Source organism: Mustela nivalis, assembly GCF_964662115.1.
Source record: "Mustela nivalis genome assembly, chromosome: 9".
Taxonomy (NCBI): domain Eukaryota; kingdom Metazoa; phylum Chordata; class Mammalia; order Carnivora; family Mustelidae; genus Mustela; species Mustela nivalis.
Genome location: NC_139028.1, coordinates 9,435,856 through 9,455,660, shown reverse-complemented (window position 1 = coordinate 9,455,660; position 19,805 = coordinate 9,435,856). Strand labels below are relative to the sequence as shown.

At 45.7% G+C, this 19,805-nt stretch overlaps 1 protein-coding gene across 2 annotated transcripts in view; it reads left to right on the top strand.

The window, feature by feature from the left end:
- Nucleotides 1–19,805, top strand: part of PDGFD (platelet derived growth factor D) — a 218,623-nt gene that overhangs the window by 138,719 nt on the left and 60,099 nt on the right. Inside the window, exons 2-3 of one of the 2 annotated variants that reach the window (XM_082684002.1) lie at nt 12,806–13,010; nt 15,668–15,848. In XM_082684002.1, coding sequence (XP_082540128.1) covers nt 12,806–13,010; nt 15,668–15,848 — 386 coding nt within the window. The remainder of the gene's footprint in view (nt 1–12,805; nt 13,011–15,667; nt 15,849–19,805) is intronic. The other variant, XM_082684003.1, reaches the window with a different exon arrangement.

The following is a 19,805-nucleotide window of genomic DNA, read 5'->3' as shown; positions in this document are numbered from 1 at the left end:
TACATAGATAGACAGACAGACATGGATAGACAGTTTCCAGATATATGACCGTGTCTCGGTTATTTCCCTTAGTTTTTCCTATCAAAAATACTGTTATTTGCTATTAAATTTTTGCGTTAAAATGAAAGTTACAGAGAGTAAGCAGGATAATCTTATTTGAGATGAAAAACGGTCTCTTCCATCATCTGTCACTCATGAAATTCTCTTATTTGTTCATTCATTTGCTCTTGTAACGGACGCTCAGTTACTATCTGCCAGGTCCTGGTACTGTGCCTGGTGCTGAGCTCCGTGGGGGAGCTTGCGGGTATGTGGTGAGCAGCACTAGACTGACGGGGTGTGTAAAGCGTGGAGACGAGGAGCGGAATAAAACCCAAAGTATTCGCTCATCTGTCCAGGTCTCCCCGCTCCGTCTGCAGAACTGGTTACAGAAATCTGAGGTTGATGCAACAAAAATGAGTCAACAAAGAACAGAACAAAATTTTCTCTGTCATGAGTTCAAGGGATTTTCTGCTTCCGAATGTGTAGTACTAATGAAGACCAAGGTACTAGGTTCCTTCGTGTTCTAAACAGACCATAAGCACTAAGCACCTTGTAGTACTTGAGACATATATAGTAAATATTAGCTTTTTGTGAAAATTACTATTTAATCTAACATTTACAGATATCCTGAAGAATATGTAAATAAGGTTCTACACCGATTTAATTTGCCCAGAGATTTCTTTGTCCTAAATAGGAAAACCACCCAATCTTTCTGTTACTTCCAAGCAAAGATTCATCGAGCAAGTTATCGGTTGGGTACCCACTGTGAATAACACACCTACCTAGCAGTTTGTGATCTTGTCGAACAGGTAAGAGGAAACCTAGATGTGGAACAATGAGGAAACCTGGAGTATGAGTCCGTGGGAAAGTGAGTGATGCCAACAGGGGTTCTCTCTGGGCCCACGACAGACCTGGTTGCTCCACTTCCCCCACTTAAAACAAACATAGGCTCAGAATCCTAAGTTAATCTCGCAGGAGGTCGTCACCCCTCGCGTTCACCCACTCGGAAAATAAAACCCATGTGCCGTCTCTAACAAGACAAGTTCTGAAGACGATCAAGCTCCCTTACTCAAATGTATTTTCCTGGCGACCCACCAACATCTTTCTTCCTCGTGGTCCTGGGGGCTCATCTATCAATTCTCTGCCCCTACCGGTCTCTCTCCCCAACATCCCTCCCACCAACTCTGCAATGATTTATTGCAGAAGAACAGTGGATGCTATCCAGCGCGTGGATAGTTTCTGCTACTGATCGTACAACAAAGCCACGCGGCAAGACCTCACTTCCGTGTGGGGGACGCAAGCAGAGCCCTGTGGTCATCACTAGAGCTGCTCGTCACTTCCAGGAGGCTGCCCTGCTGGAAATTGGATCTAGCCACACGATGAGCTTTGGTCAGGGCTCTGCAGACAGAAGCATTTAGAAAACCGGTGGGTCCCTGAGTGGGAAAGCAGGAAGCAGAGCCCCCCCGACCCAAGAAGATAGACATGCAGTGTGAGCAACAATGAAAACTTTGTTGTGGGGGCACCCCGGTGGCTCAGTGGGTTGGGGCCTCTGCCTTCGGTTCGGGTCACGGTCCCAGGGTCCTGGGATCGAGCCCCACATCGGGCTCTCTGCTCAGTGGGGAGCCTGCGTCCCTTCCTCTCTCTCTGCCTGCCTCTCTGCCTACTTGTGATCTCTGTCTGTCAAATGAATAAATAAAATTAAAAAAAAAACTTTGTTGTGAAAAGCAGTGAGATTTAGGCCGGTGCCATCCAGCCCCTCCTGACAAACACCACTGTGTGACCACAACAGGACAAGGTGGAGAGGGCTCACCAGGTCAGGCCACCATGCTGGAAAGACCTGTTGGCAGGAGACCAGAGAGCAGACACCAGTTTGGCCCCATGCTGAAGCACTGTCCTCTACAAAACCCAACATGGCCCCAGCATAGCTTTGGAATAGCTTATGTGGGGAAATGCATCTGTCTTGAGAACACACAAAACTCTTTTTTAATAACATGGCAATAGCATGAATTCATCCATAAAAATTTAACTCTATTTTATTATCCCAGTGGAAGTCCAAGTTCAAGCCTTTTTTGAGTTGAGCCTCAAAAGCCTTATTTATTTCTGTCCTTCAGTATGGAGACACAGCGCCGAGGTAACATGACCTTTTTCATGACCTCTGTGTGTGTGTGCATGTGCGTGTGTTCGCGATTTGCTGAGCTTAGCATTTTTGGGCCTCAAAATGTTTTTAAGAAAGATTGAGGAGTACTGGGAATCCATCTGCATTTTCTGTTGAATTAATTGCAGCGTAATTCTTGGCTTACGGGAGTTAGAATCAGTGTATGGGACAGCAGATTCTCCCGAAAGCGACCAGCTATTGACAGATAGATGTGTATCACACCACACTGTATGAATTCTTTGCATTAATATCTCTGAGCTTTGACAGTTCTTTGACCTGCTCTGAGATATATGGTAATTTCTTCCGCCTTTATTTTAATGTCTGAGGTAAGAAGCGGATTGCTTTACTTAAAGCTCCACGACAAGTCAGAATTCAGCTTTCTGTGCTTGTCTGTCTGTTCTCAGCTTCAGTCCTGTAAAGCACTGGATAATTTCTTCACAAGAGAACATGGAAGGGATATCATTTCTCCGTTTTGGGTTTTTTTTTTTTGGTCTATTTATATTTTTCATTTTTTTTTTTTTGCATACTCGTTTATATGCCTAGAGGCATTTTCATTTTTGTGCTCCATTTTAATGCAGACTTGGAAAGGCACTTTACATTACAGTTAGATATCCAAATATAAATTATAATTCGTCCATGTATAATGCTACCCGTGAACATACCCGAGTTTGAAGCCAGATGAATAGTTATCTCTTAAGCATGACTAAATTTGGACAAAACTCTGCTCTCACTTCCTCTTTTTCCTGACAGCTGGACACTTACCTTTAACGGTAATCATACAATTTTCCCTATTTTGAAATCTGAATATGCAAAAAATTCTGGAATTCAGGGACATTCAGTATTGAAAAACGACTCACTCTACAAAGAGCACCGAGGCCGTGTAGCTTAATAAACATGTGAGTGTAATTATAGGTATCCGTGATGTGCTCATGTCTATTACATGAGAGATAATTAATGTATGTAGCAAATAGGGAAACACAGATCACAAATTAGAAGCCGCGTGATGCTTATATGAACCGCCAGTTAGTTTTCTCTTGCATTTGATGAATCATCAGTCAAACGTGATTGGGAACACGCTCTGTCTTCATCACGCGAATCAAGTTCTCAATCATGGGGATAGTTCAGAATCGTCGTCTTTGGGCCACACTGTCCCGACCCCATAGCAGTTTTGCTGAGCTGATGACTGCTTCCTGAAACGTACTCCACAAACTAACTCGAGAAGATTCTCACCCTCTGCGAAGACTCAAAGTTCATACTTTTTCATCTTCCTTGCCATTGTTTGTAAGAATATTAATTTTCGTATAATCAGTGCTTCCTAGGGAAAAGGGGAGATCTCGTTTTTCTTGGGCATGACTTTTCCTGCTATTTTGCCTCTTATCTTTCTGTATGTCTGAGCTGTGTTCTCAGTGATTAAAGTAGATCTTTTTGTCATTATAATTGTCTTGTTTTCTAGGTGTTAAGTTAGTATAATTGAGAAGGTTTCTCTCTTTGATTCTGGAATACTTCCCCGTCAGGCCGCTCAGCACTGCCCCTCCCCGTCTGCCAGGGTTCTGCACGTGATTGATTCACTCTTTTCCTGTCTTCCTCATGTAAGCACCATCACAACACAGAAAGACTACAGTGGGAAAAAAGAGGCTTATTAGAGAGTTAATGAATAGGAATTATCCTAATGAGATAAAATTCAGTGTAGATTCTTGGGGCTATTTTTATTTTCACCCCTCTTAATTTTCTAATTATAGGCCAAAGCTAATTTTCATTTTAATCGAATTTTGCAATCATTTTAGAGTATACCTATAAAATAGAAGCTATTTTGAAGGAAAGCATATGTATTAGTCTCCCGCCCCGTTTGTGATTTTACTTTCCCGATCTCATTTACCCTGGGTCATCGGTGGTCTGGAAGCAGGTGATCTTCCTTCTGATGTATAGTCGAAAGGTCAGGAGTGGCCTCCTGCCACATCACCGCGCCCATGTGGTTTGTCACCTCCCATCATCCCCACAGGGACGAGTACATTTGGGAGAGCCCACAGTCACGGGACTGTCATCACCGTATATTGTCACAGTTGCTGTGGGTCAGTCTTAGCTACTATTGCTGATCCCTCACTGTGCCTAAATTAAGCTCTCTCAGAGGTGTGCATGTTCCCAGAAAACATAGTGTATACAGCGGTCAGTGGTTGCAGGTGTCCACAGGGGTCTTGGGTCCCGGGGGTGGGAGCAGCTCCTATAATTCCTCCGTGTTGTGCCATGACACAACAAAACCTTGTGCATTAAGAGATCCGCTGAGGGGAGGAGGAGTAACCATCAGTCCAGTGCTTCGGGCATCACGGCATTCCTGGTGACTGTTTCTGGCCAACGTCCAAAAAAGAATTGAGGGTACTTTTTTCTTTTTCTATTTTGACAGACTCAAATTCTCAAAGAAGAATAATTTTTGAACTCAGGGAATGATCAAGTGATTACCCTCCAAAAACACACTCCAAATGGTTACTCTGAGGAAGTTTGTTTATAAAACAGTAACACTTTGCTTTGTGCCAAAAGGAACTATAATTTAAAATAATAATAATAATAATACACAACTGGCAGGCAACCAGTTCACTCCTCCCTGAATCTTCGTAAAGGAAAAGGTTTTTTGTGTGATGACTGGAGTCCTTAGAAAAATCTCTGCTGGAGAATTCTAAATAAATGTCTGATGTTTAATCAGCTTTGCTCTGGAGGTGCTTAGAAGCGGAATGAGCACAGGTGACTTGTTTGAGAGCTGACGGGGGATTTGGGAAGAACCAGTGTTCGCTAGGAACACATGCCAGGTGTTAACCAAAATTTCTTTAATGAAGATGGCCCCACCAACAGTCCCAGGAAGAATTTAGTTCATTGATTGCAAGCTTTGGTGCCTTGGGAAACACGAAGAGGGGAAAATGTCGAAAATGCTCTCACACTGATTTTTAAACGAACATTTTTAACGAGGTCTAATTTTCACCTTTAGCAGTTCACATGGTGAGACTCCAACCCTGTGCTTTTTACGTTAGATAATTTCCCATAAATTATCTCCTAATTAAATTCAGTTTCATCCCAGTTGTGTGTTTTAGGATCTGTTCTACAAATTGACTTATTCATTTTATTTTATTTTATTTTATTTTTTAAGATTTTATTTATTTGACAGAGAGAGAGAAATCACAAGTAGGGAGAGAGGCAGGCAGAGAGAGAAAGAGGGGAGAAAGCAGGTTCCCTGCAGAGCAGAGAGCCCGATGCGGGGCTCGATCCCAGGACCCTGGGATCATGACCTGAGTCGAAGGCAGAGGCCCCAACCCACTGAGCCACCCGGGCGCCCCGACCTATTCATTTTAAAATTAGAGACAACCGGGGTGCCTGGGTGGCTCAGTGTGTTGAGCCACTGCCTTCGGCTCGGGTCATGATCTCAGGGTCCTGGGATCGAGTCCTGCATCGGGCTGTCTGCTCAGCGGGGAGCCTGCTTCCCTCTCCCTCTCTCTCTCTCTCTCTCTCTCTCTGCCTGCCTCTCTGCCTACTTGTGATCTCTGTCTGTCAAATGAATAAATAAAATCTTAAAAAAAAAATTAGAGACTCCCTGCCCTTCCCCCCTTTATATTCTCCACGTCTCCCTGTTTCTTGTTTGCCTCTTCAACAAGGCACAGAGGAAGGGCGCAAAGATAATCTGTCTTCACTTTGTAGCAATACTGAGGATAACACATTCGGCAAGGCACAGACCTGACCCCTGGTTATTCTTGGTAAGCTTACTCTTCTAAATTAGAGCCTTGCACCCGGTGGGAACCTCCACTCAGTCCCCTGACTCTGTACGGTGCTCGACAGGTCTGAGCGTGGCCCCACTTACAATGGCAACCCCCCTCCCCCCGCTTTTATGCCAGGGTTCTTCTTTTCTTTCTTGGTCCCAGGTTTTGCAAGTGTGGCACAGACTGGCTGTCATGAACTTGGTGGTAACAGAGCTGGGTGGAAATAGCACAGAAGAGGAGGCGGGATCATTCCTGTAGAATTCTCCCCCAAATGATCCTTTAATGTTGATGCCAAGTGTGTCCCCCACAATGTCAGGCCCACTGGCTACATCAGAATCACATTTCTTAGAAATAAAATATTTGGGGGACGCCTGGGTGGCTCATTCAGTGGAGCATCTGACTCTTGGTTTCAGCTCAGGTCGTGATCTCAGGGTCCTGGGATGGAGCCCCGTGTCAGGCTCTGTGCTCAGCGGGGATTCTGCTTGAGGTTCTCTCTCTCCCTCTGCTTCTGCACTTTCCCCCCACCCCCCAGGTTTCTCTCCCTCTCAAAATAAATAAATAAATAAATAAATCTATCTTTAAAAAAAAGGAAAAAGAAAATATTTTGGTGCTGGAGTTACAAGGAATAGTCCTTTCCCTGAAGAATGTATTATTCTGCATATTTTCTTTTTACTTTCCTGTGAGACTTTCTTTTTTTTTTTTTTAAAGATTTTTTTTTATTTATCTGACAGAGATCACAAGTAGGCAGAGAGGCAGGCAGAGAGAGAAGAGGAAGCAGGCTCCCTGCAGAGCAGAGAGCCCGATGTGGGGCTCGATCCCAGGACCCTGGGATCATGACCTCAGCCAAAGGCAGAGGCTTAACCCACTGAGCCACCCAGGTGCCCCTCCTGTGAGACTTTCAACGAAATAATGAAGCCCCTTTGAGTATCTTCAGTTCTTATTTCCTGTCCCGTTAAAGCTAAGCCCGGGGCTTAGCTTTAAAACGTGCTAAACAGAGAATACATTGTTCCCACATTAGATTTATTTAAATTCTTCTACAATGTGTTCAGCACAGATCTGTGTGCAAAGCAGTGAGCTGTGAGCCCGGGATACTTTTCTAGTTTATAAGAAGTGAAGATTTTCCTAAGTATGTGTTTGAACAACTTGTTACAATTGTCTGTTCACACTCTTCTTTTAGACGACAGAGTATGACTCTGTATAACTTCTTTGTTAGACGGAAGAGTGTCTGTCCCATTGAAGGTTGGGCATTTCAGATTCTGTTGTCCCATCTTTGCTTCACTCTTGACCACTTAGTCTTGGTCGACCGACTGGCACCCCCATCCCCTTGCAAGAAAACTGGGTGAGGTGTCGTGTCCCTTGGACCTGAACAGAATCTTGAATGTCATGTGAGGTGGTCCCCTTAAGTATCAGTTTAAGAAACAGAAGCCAAAAGGCTGACATGGTGGGTCCAGTGCTGTTGTGTGTGGTCGTGGGGGAAAGCCACCAGGACTAGCACTTGGCAAAGCTGGATTTAAGACTCTTACACACACCAGCCTCCATTCCTCTGGCTTGCAACACATCCCTTTAACTTCTCGGGGCTGGTTTCATTACCTGTTCAAGGAACAAAACAATTTAATTTCAAAGAAAAAAACAGGTGCCTGGGTGACTCCGTGGGTCAAGCCTCTGCCTTCGGCTCAGGTCATGATCTCAGGGTCCTGGGATCGAGTCCCGCATCGGGCTCTCTGTTCAGCAGGGAGCCTGCTTCCCCCTCTCTCTGCCTGCCTCTCTGCCTACTTGTGATCTCTGTCTGTCAAATAAATAAAGTTTAAAAAAAAAGAAAAGAAGAGAAGGAGAGCCATGATATTTACTCCCTCTTCGTTTGTTACCTAAACTTGTAGTGATGATGGACTTACAGAATTGGATTCTTATCAAGTGCATTGCTCCCTCCCCAGATTAAGTAGTCTTGCTGTGGTGGGTTAGCAGCAGAAATGGGGCTCCTTGGTTTATATATCATTCAGGTTTAGTCCTGACAAATATTGTTTCTGTGATATACTGTATAATTATCGTGCAGCCATTTTGCAAATGATATTTTATAATCTGTCCCTTTGCACGTTAGGAATTTTCTGAATCCAGTGACCATTCTTTGGTTCTGTGTCTTTCAGTCATGCTGCTGGCTCCCAGATGTCTTATGGGGACAGTGGGGCAAATGTGTATGCCTGTCCTGTCCCACTGCATTTGTGGGGTGGCACAGTCTGTGATGGGATTTTTGTTTTCTCCCGTGGGCCAAGTGTTCAATCCTATTTAACCGTTCAGCGCCTGGGCTTTGCCTTTTATGCTGTCATAGGTAATATCATGATCTGAGAATAAATAAGAGTACTGCCATTATCCGTGATTCCATTCTCTCTTAAACACTGTGTTAGGTGACAGAGGATTACCACAGGTATCTGTCAGGACCAGGAACTATTCTGTTCCATGACGCAGAGGAAGCTAGTTGGGGGGCAGGAGACACCCAGGTGCTCTGTGTCAAAGTCAGTAAGACAGGTAGCCTCTCGCCTTCGGGTCACTGGGCACCAGAAAGGATGACTTGGAGGAGGTTCCAAGGTCAAAGACAGGAAAGTGAGCCCGGGACAGGTCATCAGCTAGGGAGGTAAGATGAAACATTGAACTTGAGGTGTAGAGTCCCAACAAGGACGTGGAAGATCTCAGTCAGGAAGAGCAAGGAAGATGACAGGACCTGTGAGGTGATGAGCCGGGTGGGCAGTTCTCCCCCAGGCAGCAGAGGACTCCCCGCAAGGGCTCTCTTAAAACAAGCAGCGCTCTTCTCCACCACCCCCAGCTCTCTTGCCTCAGTGGGTCTCCGGTGGGTCCCGGTCATCTGCATTTCTGACAAGCTCTGCAGTGATGTTAATGAGTCTGATCTGGGAGACACACCTGGAGAGCCGCAGTTCTAGGTGAGTCCCAGAGATGAGTGCTGGGGCCTGAGGTGCTGTTCCTTGAGTTCCTTGGATACTTGCGTGGGTGAGCTGAGTTTGTTTAAAGTGTTGGGGACAGAAGAGACAAATACAACATGTGGCTTTGTTTTTTTCTTTTCATTTTAATTGGCTTTAAAGAAAAGATCAAATGCATAACTCAGAGTTTATGAGGATGTAAACTTCCTTCGGAATTACAATGTGAAATAAAGAACTTACATTCTTGCCATATAAACGTGCGTGGGGTATGCCGCTGAGCGAAGTGAGTCCATCGGAGAGAGACAGTTATCACATGATTTCATTCCTATGTGGAATTTAGGAAACAAAACAGAGGATCATAGAGGAACGGAGGGAAAACTGGGAAGAAATCAGAGAGGGAGACAAGCCATAAGAGACTCTTAACCCTAGGAAACAAACTGAGGGTTGCTGGAGGGAGAGGTGGGGGGATGGGGTCACCGGGGGCGGGCATGACAGAGGGCTCGCGATGTGATGAGCACTGGGGGTCAGTGCAGCTGATGAACCACCGACCTCCACCTCTGGAGCCAATAAATCGCACTATGTTAAGTAATTGAATTTAAATTTTAGAAAAGGAAAAAAAGAAACTATTCTCTATGAACAATGACGTATTTCATAGTTCTATAGTTTAGCAACTAGGACAGCACTCTGGTTACAGGTGCGTGCTCCGAGGACGGACTGTGTCGGGTCAGACCGCGATCCCACCACCGGCTCTGCGTCATGAGGTCCCAGACCCCTTAGATTCGTCGAGGTCCCTGCATTCTGTGTCCACTTCTGCGGAGGGCAGGGACCTCTGCCTGGCTGTCAGCAGGGTCTGTCCGTTACCTGTAAAACCCACGGGTGCCCCCTCCTGCCCTGGGTCCCACCCGGGCCCGTTTGGACTCTGCTCCAGATCCGGTTGTTTGCAGACATCTTCGCAGGACCCCATACACACACCTTGTATTCTGCCCAGCCCCGTAGCTCTCTGGGCTCCGAGCAACCACGGCCCTGGCCTCAGCGCTTCCCCTCTCCGCACAGGGCTCACGGAGGTGTGCAAGTTGTGCATTGGCTTTGCTTCTCAGGTCCAAGACACAGGGACTGTTCTCTAAGCATTCTGAAACTAGAGCCAAACGTCACCTAGCGTCTGGAATGTTAAAAGCGCCCAAACACTGATGACAAACCCCTCCCACCCCCGGAAAGAGACCAGAGGGAAATGTGCCGCTGGGACTCCTTATTCGATAAATGAGCAACGTTAACACCTCAGATGCGTGTTCTTAAATGCAGTCGCTGTATCTTTAGGGTTACGGGTATCTTCTGTTCATGGCAAGTGGTTATCTAGTTGTTATTTACATTGATACAAAGTTTTGTTTTACAATAGATTTGCTTTTGATTAAAAATACTTACTTAGAGGGGCACCTGGGTAGCTCAGTCAGTTAAGCGTCCGACTCTTGATTTCTTGATCTCAGGGCTTGAGATCGAGCCCCACATAGGGTTCCACTCAGCGGGGTTCTGCTGGGGATTTTCCCTCTGTCCCTCCCTCCTAACCACTTGTGCATGCACGCTCTGTCTCTCTTAAAAAAAAATTAATTTAGAGAAATATTAAGCAAATAATAGTACTCAAGGTAAGGAAATAGGGCAGCAATTGTAAAGGTAAAAACTCCAGTGATAAAAGGGTTAACAACACTGCAAAACATTATGTTTTATAGTCTGCACCTAATAAAGGATTGTTGATTGACTGTCTGATCGTTCATTCTCTCTTCCTGGCAAACAGCTCTCCCTCATTTCCTGTAAGCCCTTTATGACAAAGCGAGCAGACAGGTAATTCTCATGGCTCCGTTTCAGCATAAGGTCCAGGAAGACAGGAGGGAAGGGTCAGCCCAGATATATGTTTGCTGACATCCGGGAGGCTGGAGGAGGCCACAGAGCCAGAGCTGTCCCTCCTGTCCTGGTTTCCAGAGACCAGCTCCCGTCAGCCCCTGTGCTCCTCGAGCACTCTCTCTCCCACGCAGAGTCGAACTGGGCAAGTGTAACACGTTGAACACTGAACAAGTTAAAAACTCCATACTATAAACATATGGTAATTTCTGTGTGTGCAGGAACATTCATGAAAAAGAGAGAGGCTTCTGAGTGTCACGTGCTTCTTCCCTCTTCCTTCCTCTGCTGTTTGGGAAGCTTTGCCAGCCACCTCGGGCAGCCCCACCTTCCGGTGGTTTCCACCAGCAATTTAAGCTTCCCTGACCAGGCTCACTGAATTATAGGGCCTCAGAATACACGCTCTGTGGGAGAACGCAAGGGGACGGAGGCAGGAGGCCCACTAACGCCAGGGTCTGAGCAGCCAAAGTCTAGAATGCAAAGAGCTCTGGATACTGGGGAAGATGTAAAGACAGACCTACAGAGAGGAGGTCAGAGTCCACAGGCAAAGGGCACGGCACCCGCGAGACTACACTTCAGACACCAACTGAAGGTGGGGGAACCCGTCAGCTCACACTTCTTACCAGCTGGCTGCAGATTCAGGACCCCATAAACCCATCGTGTTTGATAATTCGTGTGAACGACGTGCAGAACTCAAGAAAGTGCTGTCGTTACAATCACTGTTTTACTATTAAGTTTCAGGGTGCAGACTATAAATCAGGACCGGCCAGATGAGGTCTGGGAAGATGAGGTCTGGGAAGGTCCCAGGCAGGAAGCTTTCATGTCCCCAAGACACGTCCGTCCTAGCCCCTCTGTGTGTACGCTGCCCAGGAGGTTGACCCAAGCCCCTGGGACCAGAGAGCCTCTCGGGCTTTCACTCTGCAGGTGTGATGGATAGGATCACTGACGGTGTGACTGGACCCAGTCCCCGGTGCCCATTTCCTCCAGGGAGGGTAGGAGGTCAGGCCGATGTCAGGGCTCCAAGCCCTGGCCCTCTAACCACAGGGCTGGTCTTACAGCACAGCCAGCCACCGTCTGAAACTGTTTAGGGACCCACGGTTGGCTAATGACCTCATTTGTGTAAACTCTGGTGTGGTCCCCAGGGTCCACCATGAATAACCAAGACCCTTCTGTCACTTGGGAAATTCTAAGGGGTTACGAGTTCCCTCTCAGGAACCCTGGATGAGGACCAGACAAGTTCTTTATGATAAAATAGAGACTAGAATAAGGATCAGGCCTTTAAGGGCACCTGAGTGGCTCAGTCGTTGAAGCGTCTGCCTTCGGCTCAGGTCATGATCCCCGGGTCCTGGGATCGAGCCCCACATGGGCCTCCCTGCCCCGCGGGGAGCCTGCTTCCTCCTCTCCCCCTCCTTTTACTCGTGCTCACTCTCTGTCTCAAATAAATAAATAAAATTTTAAAAAATAAAAAACTAGGTCTTTAAGTCACCAAAAATGAAGGCGAAGAAATAATGATTTTTACAATGGAGACACCACTGGAAAGTGTTGTTTGAATTACAAATAAGTGGTCACTAAGCCCCGTGAAATTCTTTTCTGTGTTTTGCTCTCTTGTTCGTTCATGTGACAATAGTTATTGAGTCTGACCTGTGCTCCTCACTGAAGTTATGTTGTCGCACTGCCCGCGTACAGGGAAAAAGAAAAAAAACGTATTTTTAATGATATGGAAGAAGGGAAGGAAACCCTATTTTAAATCATTTACTTATTTTCCTATTGATCTAAATGAACCCGAGTTCTGAGAAAATTGTTCATTTTCCTTGCCCCAAATTCCGCTAAAGGAGCTCTCAAAGTACAAAATACTTCATGTGGGCCTGCGGGAGCCTAGGAGGCGGGGGTCGGAGGAGGAGTGCGGGTGTCCCTTGTTTAACCCGAGGGCTGCCGTCTGGCCTTCTGCTCTTCCGCAAAACCAGGACATGCTTTAACATGTGATGTTTTTAAACTGTCTTTGTTTGCTTCCCTGTAATTGGAGCAACATACTAATTTCTACCAGTTGTGACTACTAACAGACAGCAATCACCTCACAGACTTGTACCGAAGAGACGAGACCATCCAGGTGACGGGAAACGGCCACGTGCAGAGTCCTCGCTTCCCCAACAGCTACCCCAGGAACCTGCTGCTGACCTGGCGGCTGCGGTCGCGGGACAAGACGAGGATACAGCTCGCCTTCGACCCGCAGTTTGGGCTGGAGGAAGCCGAGAATGAGATCTGCAGGTGAGCAGGCAGGAAACCCTTTCGGGGGCACACTTCCAAGGTGAAGGCGAGGCGGTTCAAGGCGTCCCACCCGACTTCCCTCGGGGGCTCCGGGGACCTGCCCGAGGTGTGTCGTCCCCCTTCCTTTTAGAAGAGCCTTTGGGTCCATCCTGGCAGAAGGGACACATGGGAGCGCGGACCGTCTGTGCAAAGGGCCTGCTTACCTGGGGCCTCGCAGAGAAACACGGGCCCACAACGGCCCATGAAGGCCGGGCCCCGAGCTGCCTTTGTGAGCAGGTAGATGCATCAGGTGTCTCCCTTGCTGTTGCGCCGCTGAAGAAATCCTTTCAGCAGCTTTATTTCCCTCCAACGCATAAAAAGAGGCTGCCTCGAATTTGGCTGTCCTTTGTTGCATGTTTATGAGGCTGACAGCCTTTATCCTGTGGCTGTCGTTTTTTTCAAGAGAGACTATGGACTCTGAAAAACAATCTGAGGGGTTTGAAGGGGCAGGGGGTGGGAAGTCGGGGTACCAGGTGGTGGGTATTATAGAGGGCACGGATTGCATGGAGCCCTGGGTGTGGTACAAAAATAATGAATACTGTTATGCTGAAAATAAAAAATAAATTAAAAAAAAAAAAGAATAACAGCAGCGACGATTCCTTTCTGAGACCACAGAGGGTATTGTAAGCCGAAAGCAGAGACAAATATAGTCTGAAGAGCCGGTTAATATTTATTTACAGAGAGAATGCACTCCAGCAGATCTCGGGTCTGTGCAACCTGGAAAGGGAGAACTCATCTTCTGGGCTGGAAAAAGAGATGGGGGGGGAGACACTTTTTTTTTTTTTTTTGGAGACTCTAGAGGGTGGTGATGACCCGGACAGGAAGGCAGGTCTCCACAGCTGAGCTAGGATTTTGACCCTAGCCTTGAAAATAGAAGATGCCAGGCGCTTTCCTTTCTGGACCCTTCATTAAAATCCAGTTGCTTCTCCAAATTTATGGAGGCAGGTAGAGGAGTAGGGGCAGAAAGGGGAAAGGAAGACGGGAGAGAGGTCAGAGCCTCAGACCCTCCCAAAGAATTGAAGTGACGCGCTCTTGACTTCATCCACAGTAAAAATCACACTGCTATTTTCACAACAACAACAACAACAAAAAAAAAAAAAAAAAAAAAAAAAAGGAAAGTGACCTATGGTGTTATTAACAAAGTTTCAAGTATACTCATGCTTTCTGCAGTAACTATGATTTACACATATTGTATATAAAATGAAATGCAATTGATTTCCTACCATCTGTTCCAAAGCCTCCTTGATGTTTACACGGTAATATTTTATTGCTTGAATAATGATTCTTTGTGAGTGCTTTTCACCTTCCAAGCACCGTATAAACATTAAGTAATTAATTTACACAGCACCCAAGAGATATCCAGCCAGGAAATTTGTATAAACTCTTATTTGGCTCATAAGGAAACTGAGGCAAAGGACTTAAGGACCTCGCAAGTCACTTCAGTGAAAGGTAGCCACGATGCCGCGATTGGATGAGTGGGATGGGTGACAAGTTGGGTAAGTGGGTGATAAGTTCGCCCGCTCCTGCGATTGTCCTGCCGGATCCAGGATTTTTTTCACATTCACCTGTGATGTTTCTCACGCTGATTCCTTTTGGCAGTCGGAATGGAAAACCCACGGTCTGTGGAGACGGCGGCCACTGCTCACCCTGAGTGCCCATCCTCTGCCTTGTGACGTTAGCAGCCCATGTCGTCCGGGGGGAGGGAGAGACGGATGCCCAGAGCTGAAAGTCCGGTCGTTCAGCTCACCAAGTAGACTGTCCCAAGATTTGCGGTGTCTGAAAATCAGGGAGATGATCCCTAGAAGATGTACACTCTGTCCCTGAAGACATTCTACCCCATGATGGAAAGGTTATATGGAACATTCAGAGAGGGACTGTCCTCCGTTCTTAACCTCGGCATTTGGTGACTCTCTGCCCAGAGTCAGAGCTGAAACTGTGATCTTCTGCTCATTCACACACTGATTTAACCAGACCAGCTAGTTCCAGTAGTGGCTAGGACAGCTCCCTCCCCGAAGTCTTAATGCTTCTCACTATGACAACTGTCCTGTTTTATGATATGATCCTTCCAAAAGACAGCTTCCAAAAAGAGAAAATAGAGGTTTATTTTATTTCACCAGGTATCTTCTATAATGGGATGATGTAATGTAATGCTGATTCTCTATGCTTTATAGATACAGGTCATTTCTTAAGGAAGCCCTGAATGTGGTGAATTAATTCAAAGTGGGAATTTGTTTGAAAACTTTACATAGTAAATATTTGGACCTAGAATTAGAACTATATCTAAAAAATAGGACAATAGATGACAATAGATTATAGTTACTAGTTTTCCTAGGAAGCACTATGAGCCCCGTGCTTAAACAGTGGCCCATTTTCATTACTGATGATTTGGGCATACTCATGGCTAAACGTCCATGAGGGTTCTTTTGGATTACTGAAGTTTGAATTTGGAAAACTTCATCCAAAAAACTAGGTCCTTCAAAATCTCAATGGGCTTTAATTTTCATTTTAGCTCATAGGTCATGAGAAGGCACATAAGTAATTTTCATTTCCGAGTGGAAGTATGAATTCCGTAGTCTACTCTAACCAAAATACGTTTATTTATGTCAAATTGAAACCAGGTATGATTTTGTGGAAGTCGAAGATGTATCTGAAACCAGTACCATAATTAGAGGACGGTGGTGTGGACACAAGGAAGTTCCTCCGAGGATAACATCAAGAACAAACCAAATAAAAATAACATTCAAGTCCGATGACTACTTCGTGGCTAAACCTGGATTCAAGATTTATTATTCCTTTGTGGTAAGTAGCCAAAACCACTCTGTGATTAAAAGCAGACATTGGTTTCATGAAGTATAGAGATATTTTCTGTGATTAAATGCAGCGGTATGAGGTGAACTTTTGTTAATTCTCGGTGGTATGCTGTGTGCTTACTTCATGGCCAACACAGTAAAGCTCTCTTCGGTAAGGAACACCATTTGGGATTGATTAAGTCAACCCTTGGGTCCACACCTATTGAACGGAAGCCTGGTAATTAGAAAAAGTAAAATAGTTGAGAAGAAAGCAGTATTACCTTTGATCCAGCTGATGTGGGATAAATGTACAGCCCAAAAAAAGGATTTGGAAAGTTGACCACCTTCCGTTCAAAAAGTTGTCTGTGTCATTCCAGCCACAGAGAAGAGTGTGAATGATTTTAGTTTAAAATTCTGATCCAAACTGGGGAAAGGTCTATGTCATGATCATAGAGCTTCAGAGTTAGCAAGCCTCTTGAGGATGGTAAAGCCTGAGCCCGGACCCCAGAGTTGCACACTGTTTGCTACAGTCAGGCTTCTCTGTGTCCTCACCTCTCCTTCTACACATGAGCCACCATTCCCAACTTTACGTGGTTCTGACCAGTGGAAATCGCTCAGCCTCTTACTGAGTCAAAATCTCTATCGTCGTTAATTCTGGTTCTTGGGTCACACGCCGCCATGTGTCTGCTTTACTCACATGGTCATTCATAGGACACTGGAAGGTTCGGACTCACTCACTGTCAGATGTTCTGCTAGGTGTCATGGCCACAGAGGTGGGCAGGACAGATGGGTTTCTTGAACCCCTGAAGTTTGTAATCTGGTAGGGATGACAATCAGTGACAAAGTCATGGCGAGTGGGAACGATGAGTAATGACACAGAAGTGCTGGGCTCTATGGGTTAAGCTCAGAGAGACTCCAGGATGGTTTTACCTGTTTGCTCTCTTAGACTACCCCGCGACCCCTTCGTGTTCGTAGCATGATGCCTTTTGTTTTCCCACAAACTTATTCCCATTCAGCTTGACTCTGTTCCTTTTCAAAGGCTGGATACCAAAATAGAACACGGCTCTAAGAATGGAGTCAATTTGTGGTCTTGCTCCCTTTTTGTGTTAAATTGAGAATGGGGGAAAAAACCTTGCTGTTTGTATCTGATGTGGGTGGTTTTTTGTTTTGTTTTTTATTTTTGCGATATCGTGAGTTATTAAACACTAAGTGAATTCTACATCAGAATAAATGGGAAAAGAGCGCGAGGTGTGTCTGGTTCCAGTTTTGATTTGAAAATAATCCATCAAGCAAGATTTACATTTTTGCAAACAACCGTGCTGCTCAGCATCCCAACCGAAGTGTGAACCTTTGGTTTCTACCTTTCTTTCTGTCCACGTGTCCACTGGTGCATCCATTCTCTGCTGTTTGTGGACGAGCAGGCCTGGCATGTTGGAGTGCGAGTGAGTAGGCTTAGGGAAGGACGTTTTTTTCCCTTAAAATACCGAGCACTATCCCGGATGATGGAGATACGTTTTGTAAAACTTTGGTCATGACTAAATTGAACGGTCCATAGTCAGTTAGAAATATCCCTAACTCACATACAGGGACACCCTAAGGCAAAATAATGTCTTTTTGTTTTTGTAGAACAGAGAGTACAGGTATAGATTTAGGGAAGAGCAACTTCTCCGGTTGGAGGGTTTTGGGGTTTTGGTTCAGGCTCGTCACTCCCTCACTAGCCGGTGGCAAGTGGCAGATGGGGCAGCCTCTGGAGGGGCCCGGAGACTGGCGTCCCCCCACTCCCTTACGCGTTCACCCACACCAGGACCCCACTGTGGGTTTGGGGGATGACGACAGTGATCACTCCTCTGTGTACTGCCCTGCTGACCCCTTGGTCTGCATTCATTGGGAAGAGCTCCAGGCTCCCTTTTCTGCTCCTAAAGGCTTCTGGCACTAAGTGTGATCCCCGGGAGATGAAGCCCTTTGGTGGCTGAATCCCAGCAGGTGGGAGGAGCTTCCCCTCCAGGTGTGTACAGACTGTAGATCTGTGTGGCTGCGGATAAAACGTCCGTTTGATTCTTGCTCAACGGGGATAGAAGATCGCTGTGGCTTGAGCCATGTCTTGAGAAGACATGTCATTTGTGTTTAAGTCGTACTTGCAGAGACTTCAAAGCAGCGTTTATAAAGTCAGACTCCACCGAGACCAGGCTCAAAGCCTACAGTTGGCCAACATGAGCTAATGTGGAGACAGGGGATTAAAAATGGCAGCCCCCCCCCCTTAAGTGTTAGCTAAATTATTATTTGTACAGTGTTACGCAGTCCCGTAAAACTTCTAAGGGTTGGAGGCAGCTGTTCTGCAAACCCTACCTTCAGGCATGTTGGGTTCTAGGGACGTTTGAGCCTGAGAATATCTTCTGAGGAGTCAGCGTGCTCTGGGCAGATGGCAAGTAGCCATGTTGGTAGGATACGACCACCTCCCTTCTGTCTCTCCCTTTTTACGTTTCTGCTTCCCATGAAACATCTCTCTTCCATGAAACATCTCTCTTCCTCATACCTCAGGGACTCTCCAGGTGTACAGGGATATTCTCTGGGGCTGGAAGTAACAGGTGCCCAGGACCATCAGCGCCCCATGCCTGGGAATCAGATCTGCATGGTCTTGGCTCAGAATGTGTGTGAATTCCAAGTCCAATACACATCTGGGCTAATTTTTCATTCCAGCTAAGTGTGGGAGGTGAATGGTTTAACATCAGGGCCACTTATTTTTGGTTAGGGCTGGTTCATGTATTCCAATCTTGTTTGCTATGCTTGGAATTCGATCCACCTTTTTCTACAGCGCCTGTCCCCATCTCTCTTAGAGCAATGCAGTGCAGTCTCTTGGAGCCAGTTTTGCTGCTAAGCTCCCTTTGTATTGAATAAGGTTTCCTTACTTACTAGTGGTCTGATATTAAACAAGTCTCTTACCCCTTGCTCTTACATCTATAAAAGGAGGGTAGTAATTGGAGTTGGCATGTGGTTTTTAGATGATAACCCACACTTAGGGGTCAATAATCACGGCACCAATGATACTACCTTTACCATCACTAATTGTGTGTATATCTGTCTCTTCTGGATTAATGGTGTTAAAAATAATTCAACTGAGTAAATTTTACAGATTTTTTTGGCTTTATTTAATGATTCACTCATCAGGCAAGATCCAATCTAGCAGACAGGACGTGGCTCCAAGGAACTGTGCAAATAGAAAGATGTTTATAGGCAGAAGAGAGCACGGACAAGGAGGTTATACTGGGCAAAAAGCTGAATTCATTACTGCAAAGTTACATTTCCTTGGAAGACAGTGGGAGTCCATCAGGCAGATTGTATAACTCGTGTTGATCTGGAGATTCCTGACTGACTGCTTTAAGATTCTGTTCTGGGGAAAACCAACACTATAATTAAGTCTACGTTTGGTAATGTGGCCTTGGCATGAGTGACTCCATTTTAAGCCTGTTGTCTTAATTTCCACGATGGTATTGAACTATTCAAGGGTAGGACAATTGTATTTCTGTGTGTATTCTGCACGTGCCTTCTACATGGCTAGCTAGTGAATTTGTTGAGTTGACTCTGTCCTGATAAAGTATGATTCAACAGAACTTCCTAATTTCATTTTTTGCTTTCTGCTCAGTCTTCTTTCCCTAATTTTTACTCTACGGAGGAGAATAGGTAGACTTCAGAGGGCATCGTTGTTTTCAGATGCTTGTTAGCAAGATGGGATTGTGTAAATAAATGAGGCTCTCCCACCTCAAATCCAGTTTGTGGGGGAATGGATGGATGGGTTGTCGGGAATCTGCTTTTGAAGACCATTAAGTAGGTTATTGGAAAGTTATCCAAATACAAGGCTCCCAGTGGATGGTTTTCAGAGAAGTCAGCAACCATGGGTGTGAATTTCAGCTCTACAGCTCACTGCAGTTTTGCCCAACATTAAGTAGTTATAGGCATTAAATTAGAGAAC